The following is a 24,387-nucleotide window of genomic DNA, read 5'->3' as shown; positions in this document are numbered from 1 at the left end:
TAAAGTGTCATCTCTTGATTATGATTTCTTTTATAGCCTTTACATAACTCCTTCAAATGGTATTCTAGATGGGCTATAAAGTAGTTAATCAGAATAAATTAAAATTTGTATTTAGCACTACAATGTAAATTAATTGTATGTTTTCTCCAAAATCTAACCATTTTAAACATCTGGTATATATATTTTAGTGCTTCATTCACTCTAATGGTGATAATTTTAGCAAGTTGTTAAAACTACTTTTCACTTCCTCATCATAGCCGTCCAAGGAATGCAGCTAATGTGTCAGCATCGAAGCATCTCTTATAAACTCATTAGAGAAACAACCAGTCCTCTTTGGTTCATCATAAAGTAAAATAGAGCAGAACATTATCATCTGCCCATTGCCAACCAGACAATGAAACCACTGGCCTCACTGTGAAGAAAGTTTAAGGTTTTCAAGAATCAAGGACATTAAGTACAGAAAATTAATCATTTCACTGACACGTTTTATACTTTTGAATACCAATTTTCACCAGCTGTGATAGTTTCTTTTGTAACACCTGCTAGAGAGTAGAAAAGATGCACAGCAATTGTATTTAAGCATAGCAATACTTTTTTTGATGATTAAGGCCAAGAGAATTATGGGAAATTCATGACTTGCAAATGATATAAATTATATAAAGATTGAAAATGTTCATAGCTTACTTTTAATTAAGTAATAAGACAGAACAGATTTTTCAGTAGTTTTGAATAATGTGCATTTCAAATGACAGGCAACAATTTATGCAAAGAGGATCATATACTGAGTTCAAGATGTTCATATTTCATTTTTACATTCTAAAGCTGTTTATATTCAGTTTTTCTCTCTTAGTTCTTTGCTATCCCTATTTAGCTTTAAATAACTAACTTGACCAATTTTTTCCAGGGAATTATTCAGTACTTTACTCAATTATCTTTCTGGTTTGGTTTCCTAGATATAGAGGACTTTGATTCTACTGCTTGCAATTCCAAGGGGAGAAAAATAAGAGAATCCAGATAGGTCTATGCTCAGGTCGCCAAATGTTCCATTATATGGATTCTTTTCTGTGGACTTTATTGAATGCGTCATTTGTTTCAGCTTCATATAGACATGGTTTCAGTCACTACATGTAGAAAAATCACCATTTTTAAAAAAGTGGACAAATATAAAGTTAGCAACTCAGTTTTCAACAAAAAGCTGCAACCTCTTTTTCACAAAAAAGAGAAGAATGAACCACACTGACAGAGGAAAATGACTGAATCAAAATTTCCCCTCCTACTCCATACCCCAGGGCGTGATTCTGCTTGTCTGGTTGCTACCTCTGAGTGATAAAGTCAAACACCTTAATGAAGCCATAAGGGCAGTAAATGTAAGCTAAAAATGGAATCTGAACACAAAGTATCCAAATACATATGCTAACCATCTTAGCTCAGGCCGCTGTAACAAAAATACCATAGACCGGGTAGGTTATAAACAACAGAGATTTATTTCTTACAGTTCTGGGGGCTGGGAAGTCCAAGATCAAGGTGGTGTCAGATTTGGTGTTTGGTGACAGCCTGCTTCCCGGCTCACTTGGAGGAAGGGTCTATCAACCGCTTTGGGTCTCAGGTTTATAAGGGTACTAATCCTATTTATGAAGTCTCTACCCTCAGGAGCTAATCACCTCCCAAACGCCCCACCTCCATCACATTGGGAATTAGAGTTCCACATGAATTTTGGGTGGGAGTAAATTCAATCTATAGCACTCGGGCTATTCTCCAGTGACTCATAATTTACTCAGAGCAAAGAATGTCACACCTTCACCATGTCAGAAGTTCTATCCCCATACATAAAAAATCCACTTGCCTCCAGAACATTTCTTTTTTTCTTCTTCTTCTTTTAAATTGTTATGAAAGCATACGGACTTTCAGTGACATGCCTGTGAGTGCTCAGCCCTTGGAAGAATTGTGATGGCAACAGAAGACAAGATAGATACCTTCTAGCAGCCTCAAGTCTCAGGATGAGCCAAAACAGACATGTGCAAAATGCAAAAATCTTAGCAAATAACTACACGGGTATGTACTATTAAACTGAACTCTAAGTGTTTGAGTCTCATTGCTTTACATTTTCTACGATTCCACCTTCACCTATTCTGAATTTCTCATCCCTCAGGGGCTTTTCAAAATTTTTAAAGCAACATTTCTGAATCTAAATATAGAAATCTCCTTAAATGAACAATTTTCACTGAAATTTCTTTTCCATAATATAGGTTCTTATTTCACTTTCACACAAAATGATATTCAGCTCTAGTTATTCTGCCATCTGCTATTGTTACTCGCATTACCAAATGGCGTCACAATGTTGAATAGTCTATACAAGGTTTAATTTGAATTGAAACATTCTGGAGGAATCCAAAGGAAATATTAGACTTGGCTTCCTTCATTAGTGTTATTATGATCCCTCACCAATATGTGCATTATTCCAGTATGCCTTTAAATTATTGGTGAAAAACCTGAGAAACAGTTGCATGCGCTACACAGGGCAGGGAAAACAGAAGGAGAGACATGTGGTGTTTGAACGTATTGTTTCTCTGATTTGAGGTCTGCTTATTTAGCATATGGAGAAAGGCACTAAAATATTGCAAAATGGAATGATGCCCTTGCCAAAAAGAGAAGTGTCACAGAAGAGCCCCAGTCAAGGTAATTCATGTCCTCATAGAGAAAGTATTACTTAAGGTAAAAAAGATTTTTTGATATTCAATTAAAAACATTACTTAATTTTTCTACCTCAATGTAAGGCTCAAATTGTTACTTAAAGTTATATTCTTATCAAATTAAATGTCAAAAAGAGAGTAAACTTAAGAGTATATAGTAGACATTTTTGTTCACCCAACACATATTTCACCCCAGGTGATTAGTCTAGGAAAGAGCTCATAAACTGGTATGCATTAGCATCTCAAAGTCTAATCTGCAGACCAGCAGCTTTGCCACCATCTGGGAGCTTGTTAGGATTGCAATTTCTATCCCCTTTCCCCTAGACTTACTCATTCAGAATTTGCATTTTAGCAAGATCTGTCACATTATTCATATGCACATTAAAGTTTGAGAAGCACTGCCCTATCACACCAGCATCTCATAGTGAATTTCAGGTGTGCCTGAGACATTGACGTTACCATCCCACATAGCCTAGGGTCTCAGGCCATTCACTCCTGCTGCAAGCAGATTTGAACACGTATCCCTGTTTGCCAGGTGGACATTAGAGAGACTTTCATATGTGTCACAAAGCTTAAAAGGTTGAAAAGTACTTGTTAGGGCTAATCAAGTTCATCCCATGAGTCCTTCCAGTGATTAGTTGGGAAATGGACACAAAATCCAACTTGAGTCCATGACTTGTGAGGTGAAGTCTTCTAGAGGAGCCGGGGAGGCTCTGAAGAAATGTTATTGTTCCTAAGATTCCCAAAAGAGAAACACTCTTATTCTTCTGGTCACTGCTATGTCTGAAACTACTGATGGCAGTTATCTTGCTAACAAGCTGAGGATGAAACCCACACTGAAGATAACAAAGCAGAGCTACTCAAGGAAACGATGTCCTCAGCAACATTGCTGAGCGACAGAACCAACCAAATCTGGATCCTGCATTGCCACTGGGTTTCCTGTTACATGAAGAATGTATTTCCTTATTTTTTCAGTCAACTGGGGTTGAAGGTCCTGTTAGTTGCAAATCTTCCAATACAGGTGAGGAAAGGCAATTTTGCTGTGGAGCCCAAACTGGTTTCATGCATATTTGAAGAAGATAAAGCAGTTCTGATGCCACGAGCATCTAGAGCATTATCATGTGTACTTTCAATGTACCCAACCACTCACTCAAATTTCTAGGAATTCAAGTTCTCAGTGGAAACTCCTTGAGCAGTGGCATTGAAATGAGCTTCATCAATATCTCCTCGTAGTACATCATTCATTCTCAGTGTTTGCTGAATGAATGAAAGAATGAATGAATGGTGTAGGTTCACTGAATTAAAGTTGCCTTTCAAAACATTTACAATTACAGTCAGCCCGCCATATCCAAAGGATTCAAACCTGAGGATATGGAGGGCCGACTACATGTATTATTGTACAATGCTATTTTATGTAAGGAACTTGTGTATCCGTAGATTTTGGTATCTGCGGAGGTTCCTGGAACGAGTCCCCAATGGATACCGAGCAATGACTGTACCTTAAAATTCCATTTTATCATTATCTCTTCTCTTTTTGAAAGCTACCAGGGCTCATTAACAAATTACTGTTGCTAAGAAGTCCCTGTCCACATTATATGCTTATGTCATTTTACCTGCTGTGTTACATTTCTATATGTCTCCTCCCAATGTCCCTGGCACAAGGACACACGTGTAATATTTGTTGAATGATGCAAAGCAAAGCACATTTACTACCACATCATACCACCCCAAACCGTGGGGCCATGGGATACCTTGTATTTGTTTTTCTACATATCAGGAGTATCTGCACAGCTACCAGGTAAGTCCCCTCATGCCCCAGAAAAAGGCAGTTGTTGGAGGTTACATTTTCAGTTAAATCCTCTCGCAAAAGAGTTCACTTGCTCACAGTAAAGACCATTTGCCTTTAGCGGCACAGGGAGAGTCACTGTCAGAGGGATTGTGGCAGGATGAGGTTAGAATGCCCCTTACTTGTCTTCCTAAGAGAATAATGAGCATGTAGTGCACATCCGTGTCAGCGATGCTTCTTACTGCACTTAGGTTCATTTGGATGGAAGAGGTGTTCAAAGAAGGAAGGAACAACAATGGACTGAGAGAAACGGCCCCTGTTCTAGTCAATAATTGGGTGTCAAGTCACCTGCCTGAGCGCTGGTTACCTCATTTGCAAGATGATGGCATTACATTAGACAGTAGTTCTCAGTTCTGGATGCACAATAGAATCACCTGGGGATTTTTAAAAACACAGTTGTATCCCACCAGCATAAATTATGATTTAATTGGCTTGGGTGGGGAAGCAGGAATATCAAGCTTCTTGAACAAACTAATGTGCAGTCATAATTGAGAAATAGTAGATTAGATACGTTTAAGTTTCTTCCTAACTTGAACTGTCTATTATTCTAACATACGACTGTCCTGGAACATCTCAGTTATGTTCGGTCAGATACTCTTCTTTCATGCCTGGAGAATGCCACCCACAAGTCTCACATGCAAGTCCCACCCTACTCTGCCTCCTGCTTATACCTACTTCTAGGCAAAGAAAACTGTACTTGGTAGCAGTCATAGAGAAAAGGACACAATATTCTGCACAGCTCCTAAAGGGAAAAAAGAGGATATACATAGGGTTGCTCTGAAGCCCTTTGAATGATCTTATTTCTATCTCATGAATTGGGGCGAAGCTTGGTCTCTGTACCAGATTTACTCTTTCCCATCACCTTGGTCCAACATCCACAAAGGGCATGCAACCAATTTCAGGGCAGACCAGATGAGACTACGCAGCCAGATGATTATAAATCTATTTTATCCCAAATGCAAACTACTCAAAATATACCTCTAACTGACCACTGGGCTGTAGTGAACTATGTTTTTATTGGAAAAAAGTGGACTTCTTGTTATCACATGGACAACACAGAAATTATACTACCCCTGGTAAAAAATTACCAATTGAGCAACTTCAATGGTTCCAGGTACTTTAAATCCAGTATAATATCCCTCCAGGTTAATATCAGTAGCAACCTTTCACTGTGCTCTGGCCAAATTACAACTGCCAGTATCTGTATCTTTGTGCCCGTAAGCCTTTTCCAGAACAGAGGAAGCCTGCCTATGCTTAGCCCAAAGTGCATAGACTTAGCATTCCCCTTAACCAGAGACTCTCAGAAACTTCCCTATGAATATCCTACTTCCCTGGCCCTTCAGGTCTGACAAATCTTGGGCATGTGTTTTGCACAGTTTTGCAGAGTTCCCTACAAGCTTAAGCTCCAAAGGCCACTATGGTACCTGGCTTTTATTGGTTTCTTCCCTTCTTTGTAGCACTTCTTATTCACTTTCTTAATGGTGTTCTCCACAGATGATAAACAATTCTTGTTCTCCAATTCTGTCTCAGGCTCTGCATCTGGAAGAACCCAACCTAAGACAACACCATTATCCACTTTCAAGGCGCTCATCAGGAACTGGGTAGTATATCTATCTTGGGGGTGGTGGGGAGAGATAGCCAAAGAGTAAAATGAAAAATAAATGAGGAAATCATATAGTCTGAAAAGGAGAACCAAGGTAGGGTAAATGGGAGGAGTGGAGGTGTAGGGAAGGCAGAATATAGTATTAAACAAGTGGTCAGGTAGGATTTAAAATCTTTGGATTTAAATCCAAAGCTTTAGAAATATAAAAAAATACACTTATGCAAGTATCAAATGCCCTTTTAAATGAACAAAATATAAGATTTTGGACCAATGATGAATACAACACCGTTGTGTTCCTTTGCTCCCCAAACAGAGAAAAGCAACAGCAATTTTACTCTGTGTTATTGCCATTCTGATTTATGACACATGGTCTCTGCTGGCCCCCATTTGACATACAGCACGTTAGGAAGTCAGCTCAATTCAAACTTCTTTCCTAATATCACTACTCAAATTAATTTACCTTCAGTTCTAAGAGTGACAAGACTGTTGTCCATTAGGATGGAAGATGGCTTTGGACAACCCGTCTTCTCTTTGGGAACATTCTTTGGAGGTGAATTTTGCAATTGGTTCCATACCTACTTTCAGCACAGGTGATAAGAACAGTGTCCCTTATGTTGTCCTCTAAGACAAAGAGATTTCTTTTCAAGAAAGCAAGCCACAACTCCCATCTTCCTGTGGCAGTCAATATCTAAATGGCAGTAGAGCATGATTTTAATCCAATGTAAGGGAATTTGATGAGCAGCTTCCAGAGAAAGGGCAATCATGTAAATCCAAATATCTATTTTCATTAAAGAATGTTTGGTGACATAAAATGAAAGGCAATTCTATTAAAAGATGCCATATTAGACATCAATCAATTGATAGACATGATCAGCCTGAGAATATGAAGCTCTCATTCTTTATGAAAAAGCCTGTATGACGGCTGATGAGAAGATAGGAAGAAGTGGCCCCTTCCTCCTGACTCATCAGCAGCTTCCCTGGCCACAGGGCCTTGCTAATTTGAACATGACTCTGAGCTCAGAGAAACATGGTTGGAGCCAGATCATGAAATGTCTTATAAACGGAATCATGTAGTTTGTATTTCATCCCGAAGGTAACAAGAGACCTGTGAAAGATTTTATGTATGACCAGATTTGTGATTTAGACAGTTCACTGAGGCTACTGTATGAGGACTAGAGTGGAGGGAGGAAGGGAGATTAGAGGCAGAGGAAATATGATGGTTATGAGGGTTGGTAGGAGAGAGGTGAGCAGAATCAACAAAAAGATAGTGCTCATGCACCTGTTCTCTTCGGGAAGAGAGCTATCTCTTGGGAGTTGACAGTAGTATCTGAGATACTGTGATATGAGAATTGCTGAGATGAACAGTTAACACATCCATATGGCTTTCACGCCTCTTTTCATGGTGTCTGACAGGTCATACTTCAACTTAACTGGAATTATGTACTGTCTATATTTAGTAAGATCTGTTTAGTAATTTAAAATGAAATGCCTATTATCTACTGAAGTTGAATATATGCATATCTTATAACCTAGGAATCCTGCTCTTAGGTATGTACCCAACAGAAATGCACACACGTGAGCACCAAAAGACATGGACAAGAATGGTCACAGAAGTGTCATTTTTAATAGCCCCAAACTGGAAACAACCCAAATACCCATCCTTCAACATTAAAAATGGATAAAATGTGGTAAATACAATAAAATAATGGGATATACACAAAATATAACATAAAACAATGAAAATGAACAAAATATTGCTATGCATCACAAGATGGATAAATGTCACAAATGTAATGCTGAGGAAAAGGCGGACACAAAAGAGTACATAGTGTGAAATCCATTTATGTAAGGTTTTTTAAACGATAAAATATTTATAGTGTTAGAAGTCTGAATAGTAGTTCTATTTGGTAGAGGAAGGTGGTAGCGAAGGAGGTGGAGCACAGAGAGGGGCACCTGAGATGTTGATGACATATTATTTCTTGACGTGGGTGCTAACTGAATGCGAAGGTTCGCTTTGTGAAAATTCATAGAGCTCTACCCATGATGATTTGTGTATCTTTCTGTTATATTCCTTAATAAAAATGTTCATACAAAAAAAATCCAAAGAATTACAACTTCATAGGAAACTAGTTACAAATATGTAAAAAGTTATATTCCTTTTTTACCACTAGAAAAAAAATGCAATGCTGAATAAGATATTTGGGAATAAAATAAAAGTCTTCCCATACAGGAAGCAAATGACAGTAGCTTTTACTATGCATCTAAGCTGAGTTACTACAACCAAATATTTGACTTCAAAATGTTCCAGTAGCTAAATGTAAAAAGAGAAGCAACCTACACGACTTCGTTCTAAAAGGCAATATGGTACAGGTGAAAGCAAACTGAATTGCAAACAGAAATCATGTGCTAGAGACTAAGGAAAAATAATCCTACCTAACATATATCGACTCTAAGCACTTCCTATATATCAAACAATGATGTACGAAGATTGTATTTATTTTCATCTTATATTAATTAATACAACAATCTTACGAGATAGTCGTCATTGTTATAGCCATTTGACAGATTATGAAATTGAGACTCAAAGGTTAAATAATTGTCTCGTTTCCACAGCTAGTAGATAGCAGGTCAGCGCTGAACTTAGATCTGATTGACTCTTAACCCCTTCTATACGCTCAGTGGGTGAAGCTGGGCAAGTAATTACATCCCTCTAAGCCTTAGTCTCCTCTTCTGTACAACGGGAGGGTCCTCTCAGATTTGCTTTGATTAGCAAACAAATAGTAGTTGTGTTCCTTGTTTAGATTAAGAAGGGCAGGCTAAGTCAACTGCAGAGAAAATCTTTTGCAGAGATGAACTCAGCAGAAACGGTACCCTCAGTGCCAAGAATCTCAATTCTGGCAGTGTTCAGCAACTTGCCTAATCAGAAGAACCAGCAAAAACAAATCTTTGTCAACAAATGCACATTCCAGGATCCACTATAACTGTCCTGACCACAGGCTCCAGAGCAGCAGCCTGGGAAACTGTTTTTATACCAAACTTCCAGCCCACCCCCCATCCACAGTGATTTTTCTATTCTTAGGATCAGTGAAGGTTATGAAACAATAAACTCTGGATTTCAAAAGATTTAGATAAGCTTCTAAGAGAGACTATTTTTTTCTTGACTCAAGTTATGTAGAAAAAAATAAATTCAACAAATGCTTTTCTGCAGCAATCTATCACAGGATCTAGTCAGATCTACATAACTTGCTTTCTGATAATTTAGTATTGGGATAAAGCTTGAAAAACCCAAAGGGTACAAATCTGCACCTAGTAGATAAATAAGTCCTGGAGATCTAATGCACAGCAAAGTGATTATAGTCAACAATATTGTACAATAACCTTCTCTTAATTATTCTCATCACCAAAAGGAAACGAGGACTATGTGACATGAGAGATGCGTTGGCTAATCTATAGTGGTAATCATATTGCAATATATAAATGTATCAAATCAACACATTGTATATCTTAAACACCATGTTACATGTCAGTTATATCTCAATAAAACAGAAAGAACTGTAGAATTCGCATGCCATCTAGAATCTTATTTTTAAATAGATATTAAGCAAGTTACTTATTTATTTACATTTTAGAAGGTGCTACACTCTCAGTTCACGGTTGAATTTCCTAATGAGCATGTTTAGGTATAACCAAATGCCTGTGGTTAAAGTCCGATCTATACTCCTTCAATTCCTCAAGGGAGGAGGAAAGTTTCCATTCTGTATTTACAGCTTAAATGACAGGATGATTCAGGAAAGGCATGAAAAGTAGTTCTGCCAATAGTTTTTCTAGAAAAGAACTTGAGAACTTGTACTTGAAGTACTTGGTTAAGACAACAGTTTTGCAAAATTGCAAACATAGATGATGCGATTTCCTGTTGAAGCTGATGTTATATAATATAATATTGCAGGAATTAAGGGGCTAGTGATAATATGAAGAATGGGGGCATGTTGAAAGATTTCCAGAGACAAAATCTGACAAAATTGGCCTGCTTTACAATTTGACAGCTGTCCCCAGCTAATCCCGAAAACTCTGCTAGGGACAGCAGTACGGACATTTGCCCAGGAAGCCTAGTAGGAAACATCCTAGAGGTACATAGGAACATCTTGAATAAAAACTAAAAGTGAGTTTGAATATATGCAGATTAGCAATACTCAGTGTTAAAAACACAGTAAAATGCAAGACAGAGTGGACATCAAGTACAGGGAAATTGCTTCTCACGAGTGATTCTGGCAGCTCTCGAGAAAAATGATCAAAGTTTCAAAAGATTTTAACAAGCCTGAGGGGTATTACTTTAGAATGATCAAGAGTAGGGTATGTGTGGACGCAAATGTGGCGGGAAGAGGAATTTCTTGAGAAGAAAAAACAATTTTTCTTGGTGATGGCGACAGGGCAAGAAGAAAAAAGAAAAATTGCCTCTCCTCTGAGCTCTACGCAGCTCAATTAGTGCAATGTCACTTGAGAGCACGGAACTTGCGTTGGCAGACAGGCATAAAGGATACAAATGGAAGAATACTAGCCCTGAGGAGGCATTTCATGCTGCCTCTGAGATGGGGTGCGGTGTACCTGGGCTGTGGTATAATACCTACTATGTTGGGGAGAGGTGAAATGTTTTTGTCTCTGTTAAATCCTCCCAAATAACCCTGAGGAATAAATCACTCTGCATCCCTTAATTCTATGACATACGATGTTTCATACTTAAAGCAAGTTCTTATCAAATGTGCAAACACCCCCACTGCCCCATGCAAGAACAGTACAGCTGAATGTACTTAATCATGAATAAGCTTGGGCTGCCTTCCATATTAATGCTCGAGATGCCTTCTTGCTCATTACAGTCTGGGGCTCCTGCCAAAGTACTAAGTCCAAAGTGAGCGGACTCTGCCAGGAATGATCTGGACTAGGTTAGGATGAGGGAGTCGGGGTGGTCGAAAAGAAGCGAGAGGCCAAAATTGGTTAAATCAAATTAAACCGTAAGTGGAGCCATATTTTTCTGGGTAAACAAACATTCAGATAGAATGACAGTTATCCTATTTCCACATCCTAATATGCTGCTAATAATTAATGAAGCAGTATTAAAATGAGCATAAGCTATTTCTCCATAGAAACATTTTCTCATCCAAAAGTCTTTTTCTAAGGAAGAAATGTTTATGCTAAAATATATCTGTATATATCTTTGGAAAGAAAGTCTTCTTTAAAACATTATTACTCTGCTATGAAAAATAAAATGCATTATACTCATCATTTCCAAATTTAGCCCACTTCTCTTTGGGTAGAAGGCACATCTTTAAAATAGCAATCGTTTCTGGAAATGCACATATTTAATTTATATCCTCACATTCAGTTGCAAACATAACAAAAGCTCTTTCAAAAATGTATTTAAATAGACAGCATGCATTTAAAAAAGTATAGGTAATGAATCTCAATGTAAGATTTTTATTCAAACACACTGTGAACACAGATTTGCAACTTATAAACAAAATATAATTTCCTGGAACTTGCTTGTCTTGAGTTGTATAACTCATAAAGGAAAATGTTAAGACCAATGGAGGTTTAATGCCCCATATTCAATCTCCTATTAAGCAGAATTTCAAAATAAAAAATATACAGTAAAAGTGCACTTAAATCCACTCAACATATTATAGACTAAAAATTAAAATATGTATTGTATTATGCACAGCAGAGTCAAGGGCATCAGCCAACTGACCTGATAATCCAGTAAACTATTTAGAAGTTTTCCACCCAGATAAGAGCTTTGGGTATGCTGCATGCCTGAGCTATTTAGCATCACAAATATTCTTAGCAGAAAGCCACTCAAATATTGCTGTCACTTCAGCACTTCTAGAGAAAGAGCTATCATGTTGATAGGTTCTGGTTTAAAAGGGAGGCTTTTTATGAGACATTATAAATATTGATTTCACTAACAGATTCAGAACACTTTATGAGCTTGTGTACATAATACCAATCTTTCTATTTATATCACTGAGTTAGATTTCAACGGGGATCCAAACACCCAGGATTTTTCAGGCAAATCTTGAAAGACTCTTTGGGCAATAATAGTTTGGAAGTTCTTATTTCTTTCTTCCAGAAGAGCTCGTGTTTTTGAGAATTTGAATGACAAATCACAGCATAAGAGACCAAAGTTCTAATAAATTTTTTTTTTCCTAGGGAACTAGCCACCCAGGCATCCAGAGAGAAGGTTTCTTTTCAAATGAAGCGTTCCATGAATATAATTTGACAACCTGCAAGATGGTGTAGTGTGGGCTGGAACGAGTCACAACAGTAGAAAGACAGCCCTTGACATCAAAAAGACCTTATGATCTAAAGAGAGATAAAGGAGAGTGAATAAGCATGTGCAGCTATGCTAATATTTACATAGGCCTATGCATAACATATATAGACGCATAAGGAAGTTCAATATTTTTTTTAACGAACAGGACGTTAGGCTCAATCTGACATATACTGAATTTTCCTCATGCACAGGGACTAAAGATATGTGCGTCTCTTACTGCTATAATTTGGTTATATTTTTTTTAAGCTCTAACTTATGGGTGAATGGATGATAGAGTATTAATGTGGTTTCAAAAATAGGAAAATAAATCTAAACCTAAAAACCAATTGGAAAGGAGACAAATAACCTAAGGCCAGTGATAAAATTGAACTTTACAAAAGAGCCACAGTGGGTGTACCTCTAACTAGATCATATTTCCAGCTTAGAGAAACAAATAGCAGTCTCTTCTAAAGAAGAATTGCCATAAATAATAGAAGCTGGGGAATATTTCCTAAATAATGAAAATTCCTGACAACTCAATTTATTTTCAGGTGAATTAAGAAAATATGGACACCTTCAAACAAATTTCTGTGTATAACATCACACACACAAAAAGGGAATTCTATATGAGAGCGAATATATAATGAAGTCACCACAGATAGCCTTCCACAAATATACTTACAAGTAAACACGTGCTTGCTTTAGAAAAGCCAATTGCTCTGAGGAGAATTTCTTTTAAATTTAGGATTTTTCACAACAGTATTTACCTTGTCCTTCACAGACTTACAGGTGAGAGGAAGGGTTTATTATTTATTGCCCTGATCAATTAACTTACATTAAAATATAAAGTATGCATTGCGGTGAAGTTTTTTGATTCAAGTTTAATTAAGCCACATACATACTAGAGATCTGAGATCTCTTCATATCAGAATATACTCTGTACTAAATTTATTTCTGATCATTAAATCCTAGGATTCATTTCTGAGCATCACAACAAACAAATGTCTTTGGAATGCTACAATTCCCTTCCTGAACTCAAAAGTTAGAGAGACCGCCTGCAGACAGGCCCACCCTCACTTAATGTTCACCATGGAATTTATCTAAATTATCCTCGAACTTGGGCTTAGTTTTTAGCTTGTACTACTTCTTAAGGTAACAAGTTTTACATGTCAGTTAAGTGTTTAGAACAAGTTTCCATTGAGTTATAACAGGCTTACATATACCTTTATCTTATTCAAACTCTCGAATTTGATAGACACATTTCTATACATTTGCCTTTGCACACTGAGAGTATAGTCTTAAAGTCTATGTTCAAATGAAGTCCTTTATTCTCTTGATAATTCCCTAGTTCATAAAATTAGCATACTAAAATTAGTGTTTAACACTAGTGTTATAAATGCTTAGCTTTCATTGATAGTTTTGAGGAGAAGATGTAAGAATTGTCATACATTATTTATAACTACAGATGCTTAGCAGTTATTTTCCATTTTAAAGGCCTGAAAAATTCCCTGGGGAGGGTCAAATCATCCTCATACAAAGTATTCACTTGAAAGTCTTCCTCCTGACCATACACCTGTTTTATTCCTTTCTTTGTACTGGAGTAAGGCTTATCTCCCAGACTCTCTCTCCTCTAATTACTTCCCTCTTGTTTTCATTAATCATATCTTGCTCTTCCCTTCACCTAACTACTGTACTTGTGGAGGTGTTTTTCTGGCAACTTTTTTGTTGCTTTTATGATCCTCTGCCTTGTTTTCCACAATAGCTTTACATATGCTTTGAGTGAAGAAATTATGGTCATTATTTTACAACATAACCTTAAAAAACAAGACTAGCATAATACTCTGCCCTGTCTCAGAACATAAATATTTTTTGCTGGAATGACAATTTTTCATTTTCAGTGAGTTATGTGTCTTTTATCAAAACTTAGGAAAAAATAGCTAGAGATATTGGTCCTGAATTGACAAATGATACCTAAATACAAGTAGTAGTAGACACATCATTCAATAAGAATATTCCAATATAATTAAGAATGCTGAGGATGGCAGTTTTATTAGACATCTGTATGGAAGACTATCCTTCAAGGTTCCATTTACGAAAACAGCTTTGACTTTTGGGGAAATGTAGAGAACTAGCTCAGAAGAGACATGAAGAGCTCTGGAAACACCGGCAAGACTGAGAACAAAGAAACCGAGGATGAGGAGTGAGGTGAAGGAAAAATGAGAATACACCTTTGGCACATATTGATGAGGCCACTAATTATATTTATCGCCATAAAGTCATTGACATTCTCCCAGCATTATTAAGTATATACATGTGTATGTGTGTATATATATACACACAGGCACACCACCTTCATAATATCATGATTAATCAAATTATACTTCGAGATTATTTAAAAATCAACTAGATTTAATTTCTATAACATTATTATTTCTAACAATACCAAAGTGGTCTCAGCATTACCTAGGAGTGGACAAGGCTTCTATTACTAATTCCATTATATTAATTTCTGTCCTCTTAGCTCCTCTTTTGAACTTGTGATGACTTTTAATGAGCTACTTGTAACAAGATAATGACTTCAATTCCAACAAGAAATAAGGAAAGGGATAATTTTTTTTTTTAGCATTTTATTTCTTGCTTTGTGCACTTTACCTGATTCTTGAGATCCAATTTGGGACACGGGCGACCTCCATTGTAAGGTTTTTCTTTTAGCCATTTGGATCGAATTCTCACTCCAATCCCACAAGATGAACTGCAAGACCCCCAACTAGACCAGTCGCTTAACTTGCAATCAAACGGACAGGGGATGACACATTCTTCTTGAATATAACCTGAAAGAAAGAGATTTAAGAGAAGGGAGGAAATTCTGGTCAGAAGGTACTCACAAATTTACTTTCTGTTTCCACTATCACAGCTCAGATTGCTCAACAATGTTCCCACAGTGGCTTCAATAATTTTCTACTGAAATAAACAAAGTTTTAAGAGAGAGACATGTGTGATTGTATCTTCATTCCAAATTTGTGCCATCTGTTTACTTCATAGGCAATTCTGGGATGGAAGGAGAAAGGAAAAGTGCGGTTAGTCCTGCTTTCGGATAAGAAGATATGAAGCAGTTCAAGGCTAATGATGGCACCATCTCCCCTCACTGGGCTTTGTGTCTTACAATTCACCATCTGGGAACAGGGAGCATAATAGAGTCGACCTTTCTTAGTGGCTGTGATCTGAAAGGCTTTCACTGGGCAAGATCTTGATTCTCACCTCCAGGTAGTGTGACGTGGAGGTGGGAGGAGAGTGGACCACAAATTAGAGAGAGCAGGATATTATTGCAAGAAGAAAGTAGAATAGTGAAAGGTGTATAATGAGATGTGGGACCGGAATCGAGAGATATGGGTTGAAGTGCAGATGCATATGTTCTAGCTTTATTCGGTCTTGTTCCTGTCCTTGGTTCACTTCTTGCTACAGTCTTTCTCTGGATGATCTCATTATTTAACCATCACCTCTACCAATCACGACCAAATATGTATTTCCAATTCTGATCTCTCTACTGAGTTCTATACCACCTACTGATACACTCAGTTGGATGCCCAATTACCCCCAAACTCAACATGTCAAAAACTGAGACCATAAATATCTTCCTAAAACATTCTAATTCTCTTGTATTCCTCATTTGTTTTTTCTTTTTTTTTTTTTTTTTTTTTGAGGAAGTTCAGCCCTGAGCTAACTACTGCCAATCCTCCTCTTTTTGCTGAGGAAGCCTGGCCCTGAGCTAACATCCGTGCCCATCTTCCTCTACTTTATATGTGGGATACCTACCACAGCATGGCTTGCCAAGCGGTGCCATGTCTGCACCTGGGATCCAAACCTGCGAACCCCGGGCCACCGAGAAGCGGAACGTGCGAACTTAAGCAGTATGCCACTGGGCTGGCCCCTGTATTCCTCATCTTAAATAACTGCAATATGTCTGATTCCTGTACCCTGGTGTACATGCCTGTATAATCTCTTTCCCTTGAGTCTGGGCTGGATTTGTAAATATGATAGAACATCACTCCCTTGATTAGGTTATGGTATGTGGCAAAGGGGACAAGAACTCACAGATATAATTAACATGACAAATCAGCTGATTTTGAGTTAATCAAAAGGGAGATTATCCTGGGTGGGTCTGACTTAATCAGGGGAAAACTCTTGAAAGAGTGACTACGTTCTTTTTGTGGAGAGAGAGAGTCTCCTGCTGACCTCAAAGAAGCAAATAGGCACGCTTTGAAATGCCTATGGAGTGGCCACCCGGCAGGGGACTGCAAACAGCCTCTAGGACATGATGTCAGCTCCTGACTGTCAGCCAGCAAGAAAAGAGGGGCCTTAACTTTATGGGTGTGTAGAGATGAATTCTGCCAACAGTTCCAAGGGAGCTTGGAAGAGGAGCTTTCCCCAGTCAAGTCTCTGCTGAGACCTCACCTCAGCCTTGGCCCATACCTTGACTGTATCCTGGTGAGACTGTTAAACAGAGAATCTAGAGAAGCCAGCCCTATACTCCTGACTCATGGAAACTGTGAAATAATAAACATCTTGACCTGCTAAATTGGTGGTAATTTGTTATGCAGCAGTTGAAAATTATCAGATTATCCACAATAAAAATCTCACAGTTATCTTAGACCTTCCTCCATCTTTTACATATAATTAATAGGTACAATAAGTTCCTATATTGAAACATCACAAATATGTCCCCTACTCTACAATTCCTTTGTCAGTCCCTGGTTCAAGATGTCACTGTTTCTGGCTCAGAATACTGCAAAATTCTCTCCAGTCATTTCCCTCTTTCCTAATCATTCCCTTTTGGTATGGGTCAGTCACTCTGAGGAAAAAGTTAATTTTCTAAAATTCATAACTTGTGCTACTCCTCCTTTTAAAACCTTTGCTGATTCTCCACCGCCTTAAAAATAAAGTGCCAACCGCTTTGTAAAAACTGTAAGATTCTTTATAAAAGGTTCTAAACAAAGGTTTTCAAACTTGGCTGTAAAATATATTCCTGATGTTCAGGAAAATCTGCAGAGCAATTCGAGCAGAATCTCAGAGGACAAGAGCTAGGCATGGATAGTTTTGAAACATCCCCAGGGGATTCTAATGTGCAGTCAAGTCTGAGAACCACCTCCCTAACTTGTTTTCTCCCTGCCCTTCCCTCTCATATATCTTGAAATATGTCCATACAGACTACTCCATCTTCTCCCATAATATTCATGCCTTTCCTCCTGCAAAAACTCTGCTTTCTCTAACCACTTTAGCCCTCCTGGTTCATCACTTCAACCACTCTCTTGCCAATATGGCTGACCACCCAGCCCTATCGTTCTTCTGCCATATGCCGGTCTGGTAAAATGTCAGAGCTAGACTGGTCCAGCTGTTTTCTACTCTGTGCTTAACACTGGACTACCAAGCAGAGATGAAGAAAATGTTAATACCACACTGTGACACTTCAATGTGTAGTCTCTGTCGTCAACCGGGTTCTCACACTTCTTGGTGATTCTTTCTGAGTTTCCTTCTCACTCCCATTCCACATCACAGCTTTTCCAAACCTTCTCCACCTGTTTTCAAACTTTTAAGACCTCACTTCCACTTTCCCCTCCCCAAAATAGAAAGAAATGAATAAGAAGAACTCCTTCAATTTCCTATGAATATATCTGTATGCACTGCCATCTTTTTTCTTCTCTCTTCATGTTCCAATGGAAAAGCCATCTATTTTCCTATATTAGGTACATTTTCACCACTTGCTCTCCCTCCAAACTCTTTCAGGACCTTGTTTTGTTGATTGCATTTCCTTTCTCTCTCTCAGTATGTTTGTATTATATACATTTATTTTATACTGATATTTCTCTTAGATAATATTAGAATGACTTTATATTCCCCAAGAGAAAGTACACAAAACATATAAGAGTCATCAGGAAGGGTTCTTCTGCACTTGAAAAAAAAATGCTCCATTTGAGGTTGTTAAAAGACTAATTCTCTATTGTTTAACATAATTGTAATTCTACAGTCCTTTCTAAGGAGATTTGATCACCAACTCATTATTAGGTACATAATAAATGGTAAATATAGGATTAAATAGGGGCCACAGGCATTACTTAATTTTACAGAGAAATTGAGTCACAAAACGATTCCATTCACTACTGAATAAAAAAACAGGACTAGTAATTAAGTGGAAGTAACTCTCATGGCATGCATGCCTCAAATATGAAATTCCAGAAAACTTCATATAAATAACTTAAATGTTTGAATGCCTATATAGATCCTATCTTAAAGAAGATTTTGAATTAGATGCCCTTTTAATTCAAAGAGATTTTAAATCATTTTCATCTATACCTGCATATTAAGGATTTTAATTAGAGAGCTTCTAGCAATACTTTTCTTTTTGTTCCCCATGATAACATGTAAACCCAGAGGATCTCTATGAAAGTCAAGGTCATAAATTCAATGAGCATAAAATAATTTTGAAATTCAACAGGACTAGGCAACAGTGATATTTATTTTTCAGGAAAGTTATTTTCACGCTAGAGTATACCCCAAAGGAACGCCCTGAGTGAGAACCATTAACAATTGCATATTCTCATACATATCTCATAATTGAAAGGATTAGTTTTACTCACATACTTAATACTTACAATTTTTGGCAACAGAATATGATCAAGTTGTCACTACCTACAAGGTTAACCTGCCAGATGAGAACACCAATTCCGACTATGGAAACTCTCCTAATGTTTCTAAAACTCATTTACATAAAATATACCACAGCATAGCTTCACTGGCAACATTCATAAATCTAACTTCAGTTGCTATGAAAGAAGCAGTTTTTCTACCAAAAATATTTTACACTATAATTTATATGCAGAATACATTGCTTAGACCATCATATTACTTGGCCTGGGGATGCTTTGATGTTCTATTTTGGTTATCTGTATGCATATGAAGTTAGGTATGAAACAGTCATTACAGAATTATTAATAGAGCATACGCCCAACATTGTGATTTTGTAAGCCATATATATAGTAAGTGCTCGAAAAGTATCTGCTGATCTTCTAAATAGAGATAACTGAATAGGATTCGTAATGGTATCTCTATTTATGTTAAACTGGAGGAATTTATTTAATGACTTATATGCATTAGGGCTGAAGCCCAGGGACCTGGAATGCCTTTCAATCTATATTACTAACCCCCAAATATTGCTTTGTAGGTTAGAGCAATGGATGGAGTGAAATCGTAACTCTCTGAATAAGCCAGTCTCATTGATAAAACTACTTCCTAGAAAATTACCTGCCGTATATTATTTTTTCTCCATCACTTAAACACTAACACATTTCTCCCACGATAAGATCTTGTTTTGGAGGATATGAAGGAAGAAAATATTGATGAAATTAAGCTTGAAGAAATAACCTAGATTAATTTACTTATATTTTTCTACTGTGTAAAACAATGGCAGACATCCTACTAGACGGTGCATGCTCTACTTACTGACATTTTGCTAAAATAATGAAAACACAATATGAAAAATAAGACAGGGAAAAGATAAAGATTATCTCTTCCTCACTTCAAAGTGAAGACCTGGGAGAATCTTGTGAGTTAAAATGATATCATGTCTTCATTTCTCAATATTTAAAGATTTACTGTTTTAATTTGTACATTTTGGTACTACTATTTATCTAGTATTGCACCATCCTTAAAAGTATCTGATGACTTAAGTCAGAGAAGTTTAGAGTAGATATTTGCTTAGGAGAGGAGGGGAAGAAATAGGGGCAGATGTTTTGACACTGTTGCAAGAAAGACAGTTTGAAGAATTAGATTAATACTTTGCCAGTGTTCTCCAGGGAATAACTGACAGTATGAAACATTTTTTTAAAATCTCAATCCATTAGTGTGTGGAAATGTAGATCACACTCAATAAGGTTGCCAGCTTGCTTTGGGGAATTTATATTTTGGCCTAGGAATACTCCTCATGAATACCAGCTACATTCTTTCAAAAGTGGTTTCAACCTTGGTTAGGGCTCTGTGGGGCCTGAGAGAGGAGAGCTGGAAAGCATCTAAACTATCATTCTCTTCTTTTTTAAATTTTGAGTTATTAAAAGAAAGTTTTTGAAAACATCTTTATTACATATATAAAAACCCATCAGCATAAACTCTCTAATGTTAAACATTACCACATGATTATACTATTGCAAATAACAAAGTATCTTATTTGAACCCACAACCTAATCAGATACATGAATTATAGCTGATTTAGAAGTTACACAAAGTTCAAATAATCACATTGACAAATACTAAATAAGTTTTCCTAGATTGCTTAAAACTCAAATATTTCATAACATAATTATTTATTAAATTTTATTATATCTACCAGAAAAAAATTCTCTAAGTGTCAAGCAGTTGCCTTAATTAAAAATAGAATTTACTGGTGTACTTTATTTTAGATGCAGATGAGCTATTTAAGGTAATCTAGGCAAAAAGCTTCATTTTATAGACTGGTCAGAATACAAAGGGAACTCAAACCTGGACTTGACTAGGATACCCAGCTCACTATCAAGTAGAAAAGTTATTATGGCTCCAGAATGTTCTCTTTAGTGCTAGAATGACAAAGTAGAAAATCAACCCTGCCCTTGAAGAAATTCATATTTTGGAAGAGATTAGTCTTATAAATGAGCAAAAAACATAGAGTATAATCAACTACTTAAATTATATAATACAAATAACATATACAAATTATATGTCAATTTGAGGTAACAAATGGATTCTGGCTTCAAGTTTCTAAGTAATTCATGTGAAAATATTAATGACATGACTTGTGGTAGACACAGGTTTTTGACTAATTGCTTATCCGGTTCACTCGCTATAACGAAATGTATCAGTGTCAATTTAATCAATCAACCAAATCATATAAAGAACTGATGTTTTAAATTGAGTTGTCCAGGCAATTTAATCAAGATGGTGTCTCCAGTTGTTCATATAGACAGAGTTTCAGCATTAATAACCTTGTGCCAGGTTCCTCCAGGCAGACAAGAGATGTTTTTCTCTTAGAAGATATTGAGGATATTAGAAAGAAATGAAACACTAGCCACAGAACAACCTGAACTGTTCAATTAGGACTCTGTGTACTAAAGCGGTTTCTATGATGACTACAAATAAGTGCTGTTAAAATTAAAATGACTGAATGCTTCAACCACATAATAAACTTGACATTTGAAACACTACAAAGATACACAGACGTTGACAAGCCAATATTACTGAGTAATTCTTAGAACTGTGGCTTCGAGAGCCTGTATGACATCCTCTCATTACATCTCCTCGCCCTAAGAAAATCTCAAATTATACCAAACCTTCTCTACTTTACATTTCCTTTAAAAGTTCTGAAAGCTGATCTCAGAGCATGTCTTGTATTCCTCAGGGCTATTCCCTAAATATTTGAGGTTCTGCTCCCGGACATGTGGTATGACTGTTCTTCCCTGCCCCTTAAGTTGGGTAAAATCTTATAATTTGCTTTAGCCAATGAAACGTGAGCAGAAGTGAAGCATGCCACTTCTAGGTGGAAGGTTTAAGAGCCCGATATAATTTGACGCACCCTTTCTTTCTCTATGCCACAGGGACCAGAAATGTTCTGTATAGTGGTTGCTCCATCAACCACGGTCCTGGAGTGAAGCAGAGCCCTCAGCAGACCCAAGATGGACATGGGTAGTGAATGATCTTTGTGGCTTTCAATCACTGAGATCTTGAAGTTGTCTGTTTCATTTGTTACTATACCATAACCTATCTCATCCTGATGGAGTATCTTCAGAAGATGAAGTAAAAAGCCCCATGGAACAAATATTTAGAGTATTTTGAGAATTGATATATAACGTCCTGAGAAAATAAGATTAAGCTATATTAGCAGTTAGCAGTCTGATGGCAGCACCATCAAATGAGAATGTGACTTTGCAAAAGTTGAGCCTATGGATGTATATTTCAGGAAAATTTATAATTTATTATTTAAAAAAGGACTGGTGATATGGATTATAAATCAAGGTCTAATCTTATATGATCTGGAATAAAATATTAAATCTCAACAGTTCAGTTTCCTCATGTAAAAATAAAAATGTAATAATACTTGTCCTTTTTAACTACCTTTAATACTCTAAGGTCAAAAAATATAATAAGTAGAAGTTTCTGGAAAAATTAACATACAATATAAATGGCATACTAATATTTTACCACTACTGAAAGCAATATAGCAAGGTAAAAGTTTTTTTTCTTGTCTTGTTTTTAGTGCTAGTTAATGACAGAGACTATAATTCCATAAAGATATTTTAGCAGAAAAATTATAGGAAATAATTTTCAAATTTGGGTACCATTTCTCATTCCAGATCATTTCCATATAAATTAAAGGCTAGGATAACATTGATGGAATAAGAGATTCTGTATTGCATCAGTAAATCAATTGCTGTTTGAGTCCATCTCTGTCTTTCCAAGTTGGCTGTCACCAGCCAAAGCCAGATACTCTCACGGGGACTATTATAAAGGCCCCTTAACTGGATCCAGGTCTCCAATCTCTTCTAATCCATTCCATATCTGATTAGCTGCCACATTAATGTCCCAAAATGAAATTCTAAATATATCATGACCTAACTTAAAAAAACATGTAAAACATGGCAGAATTTTGATAAAAGAATGGACATGAAGAAGGTATTGTAGATAGGAGAGATACCACAAATTAAGAAGATGCGCATGGACCCAAAATGTTCATAAGTCAACAGAGAAATCTTCTGTACAAGAATTAGAGGTTGAGGGGAAATATGAAATGGGCTAGGTTAGGTGAGGCCACACTGGGAGGTCATGCTGGAGGCCTTAAAAAGCTGATTAAGATTCCTGATATTAATTCAGATGTGCAATTGGATTGAAGAAAAGAAAGCATGAGAACAGAAATTTTTTTTAAGAGATGATTGGAAAATTCGAAAGTTAAGTGACAAATGGCAAGGCCTTAGGCTAAAAGAGCACTAGATTTATATATAAACATTGAATTTACATATATATGTTGTTAGAGAACAATGTAATGAAACATGACAGAGTATTGCTTACTACTAGCTCTGACATGCACACATGGCTAATATACTGTCTAAATGGAAATGACTATCTTCAAAACCACCAATGAACCAGCTCTCTAAATAGCCACTTCATTTCCCAACTGTTAAGAAAGATTTTATAGAATTAATTCTAACAATCAGCAATGGCCAGTTTCTGAGTACGCAGATGTTTCTAAGTATCCCATGGGATTCAGAAATATATGAGCTTGGAACAAAAGTGTTTCTGTCCTTTTTGCTTCATCTCCTAGGTCCCTACAGGAAGCTCTGACCTGAATCTAGGGCCAGCATACTAAATGTATTTATTGTCTACTTGCTTACCTATTTTGTTTATTTATATATTTATTTTGAAGCCAAGAGTTCAGTATTGGGAGATTTCATATGAAAATAAGAATTTCTGATATCTCTTGAAAATGTGGAAGATCTAGGAACACCTGGGTCCTCCTCCTAGCATGACAACAATTGGCTGGAACTGTGTAGCAGGGCATCTTCATATGAAACACACCCTCATATCTATTACAGTCCCTGAGAGTGATAGTCCAAACTTCTAAACTAAGCATTTCGCTACAAAAAAAGCAAAGCAAACATTTAACCCATAATTTCAATATAAAAACAGATGGAGTGGGGACTGCTTGTACTGTAGGGAAAGGTGGAAGATACAGAGACCCACCCGTCTGGTCTCACACTGCTCATCACATGACAGGATCTATGAGGAGCCTAGCTAGGAACCTCCACCTTGGGAGAGGCCCACAGAACAGAGAGTTTCTAAAGCTTAGGCTTCGTTAGGTGAACTAACGAGTTTTACTGTCATCAGTACCCAAGCATATTACTAACACCAGCATTTAAACATAATTCCTAAA

At 36.9% G+C, this 24,387-nt stretch overlaps 1 protein-coding gene across 1 annotated transcript in view; it reads right to left on the bottom strand.

Annotated features, from left to right (window-relative positions):
- LOC124233816 (thrombospondin type-1 domain-containing protein 7B) overlaps positions 1-24,387 on the bottom strand; it is a 674,290-nt gene that overhangs the window by 166,390 nt on the left and 483,513 nt on the right. Inside the window, exon 14 of the mRNA XM_046651040.1 lies at positions 15,096-15,274. Coding sequence (XP_046506996.1) covers positions 15,096-15,274 — 179 coding nt within the window. The remainder of the gene's footprint in view (positions 1-15,095; positions 15,275-24,387) is intronic.

Source organism: Equus quagga, unplaced genomic scaffold, assembly GCF_021613505.1.
Source record: "Equus quagga isolate Etosha38 unplaced genomic scaffold, UCLA_HA_Equagga_1.0 251_RagTag, whole genome shotgun sequence".
NCBI lineage: Eukaryota > Metazoa > Chordata > Mammalia > Perissodactyla > Equidae > Equus > Equus quagga.
This window is presented reverse-complemented; position numbering and strand designations above follow the sequence as displayed.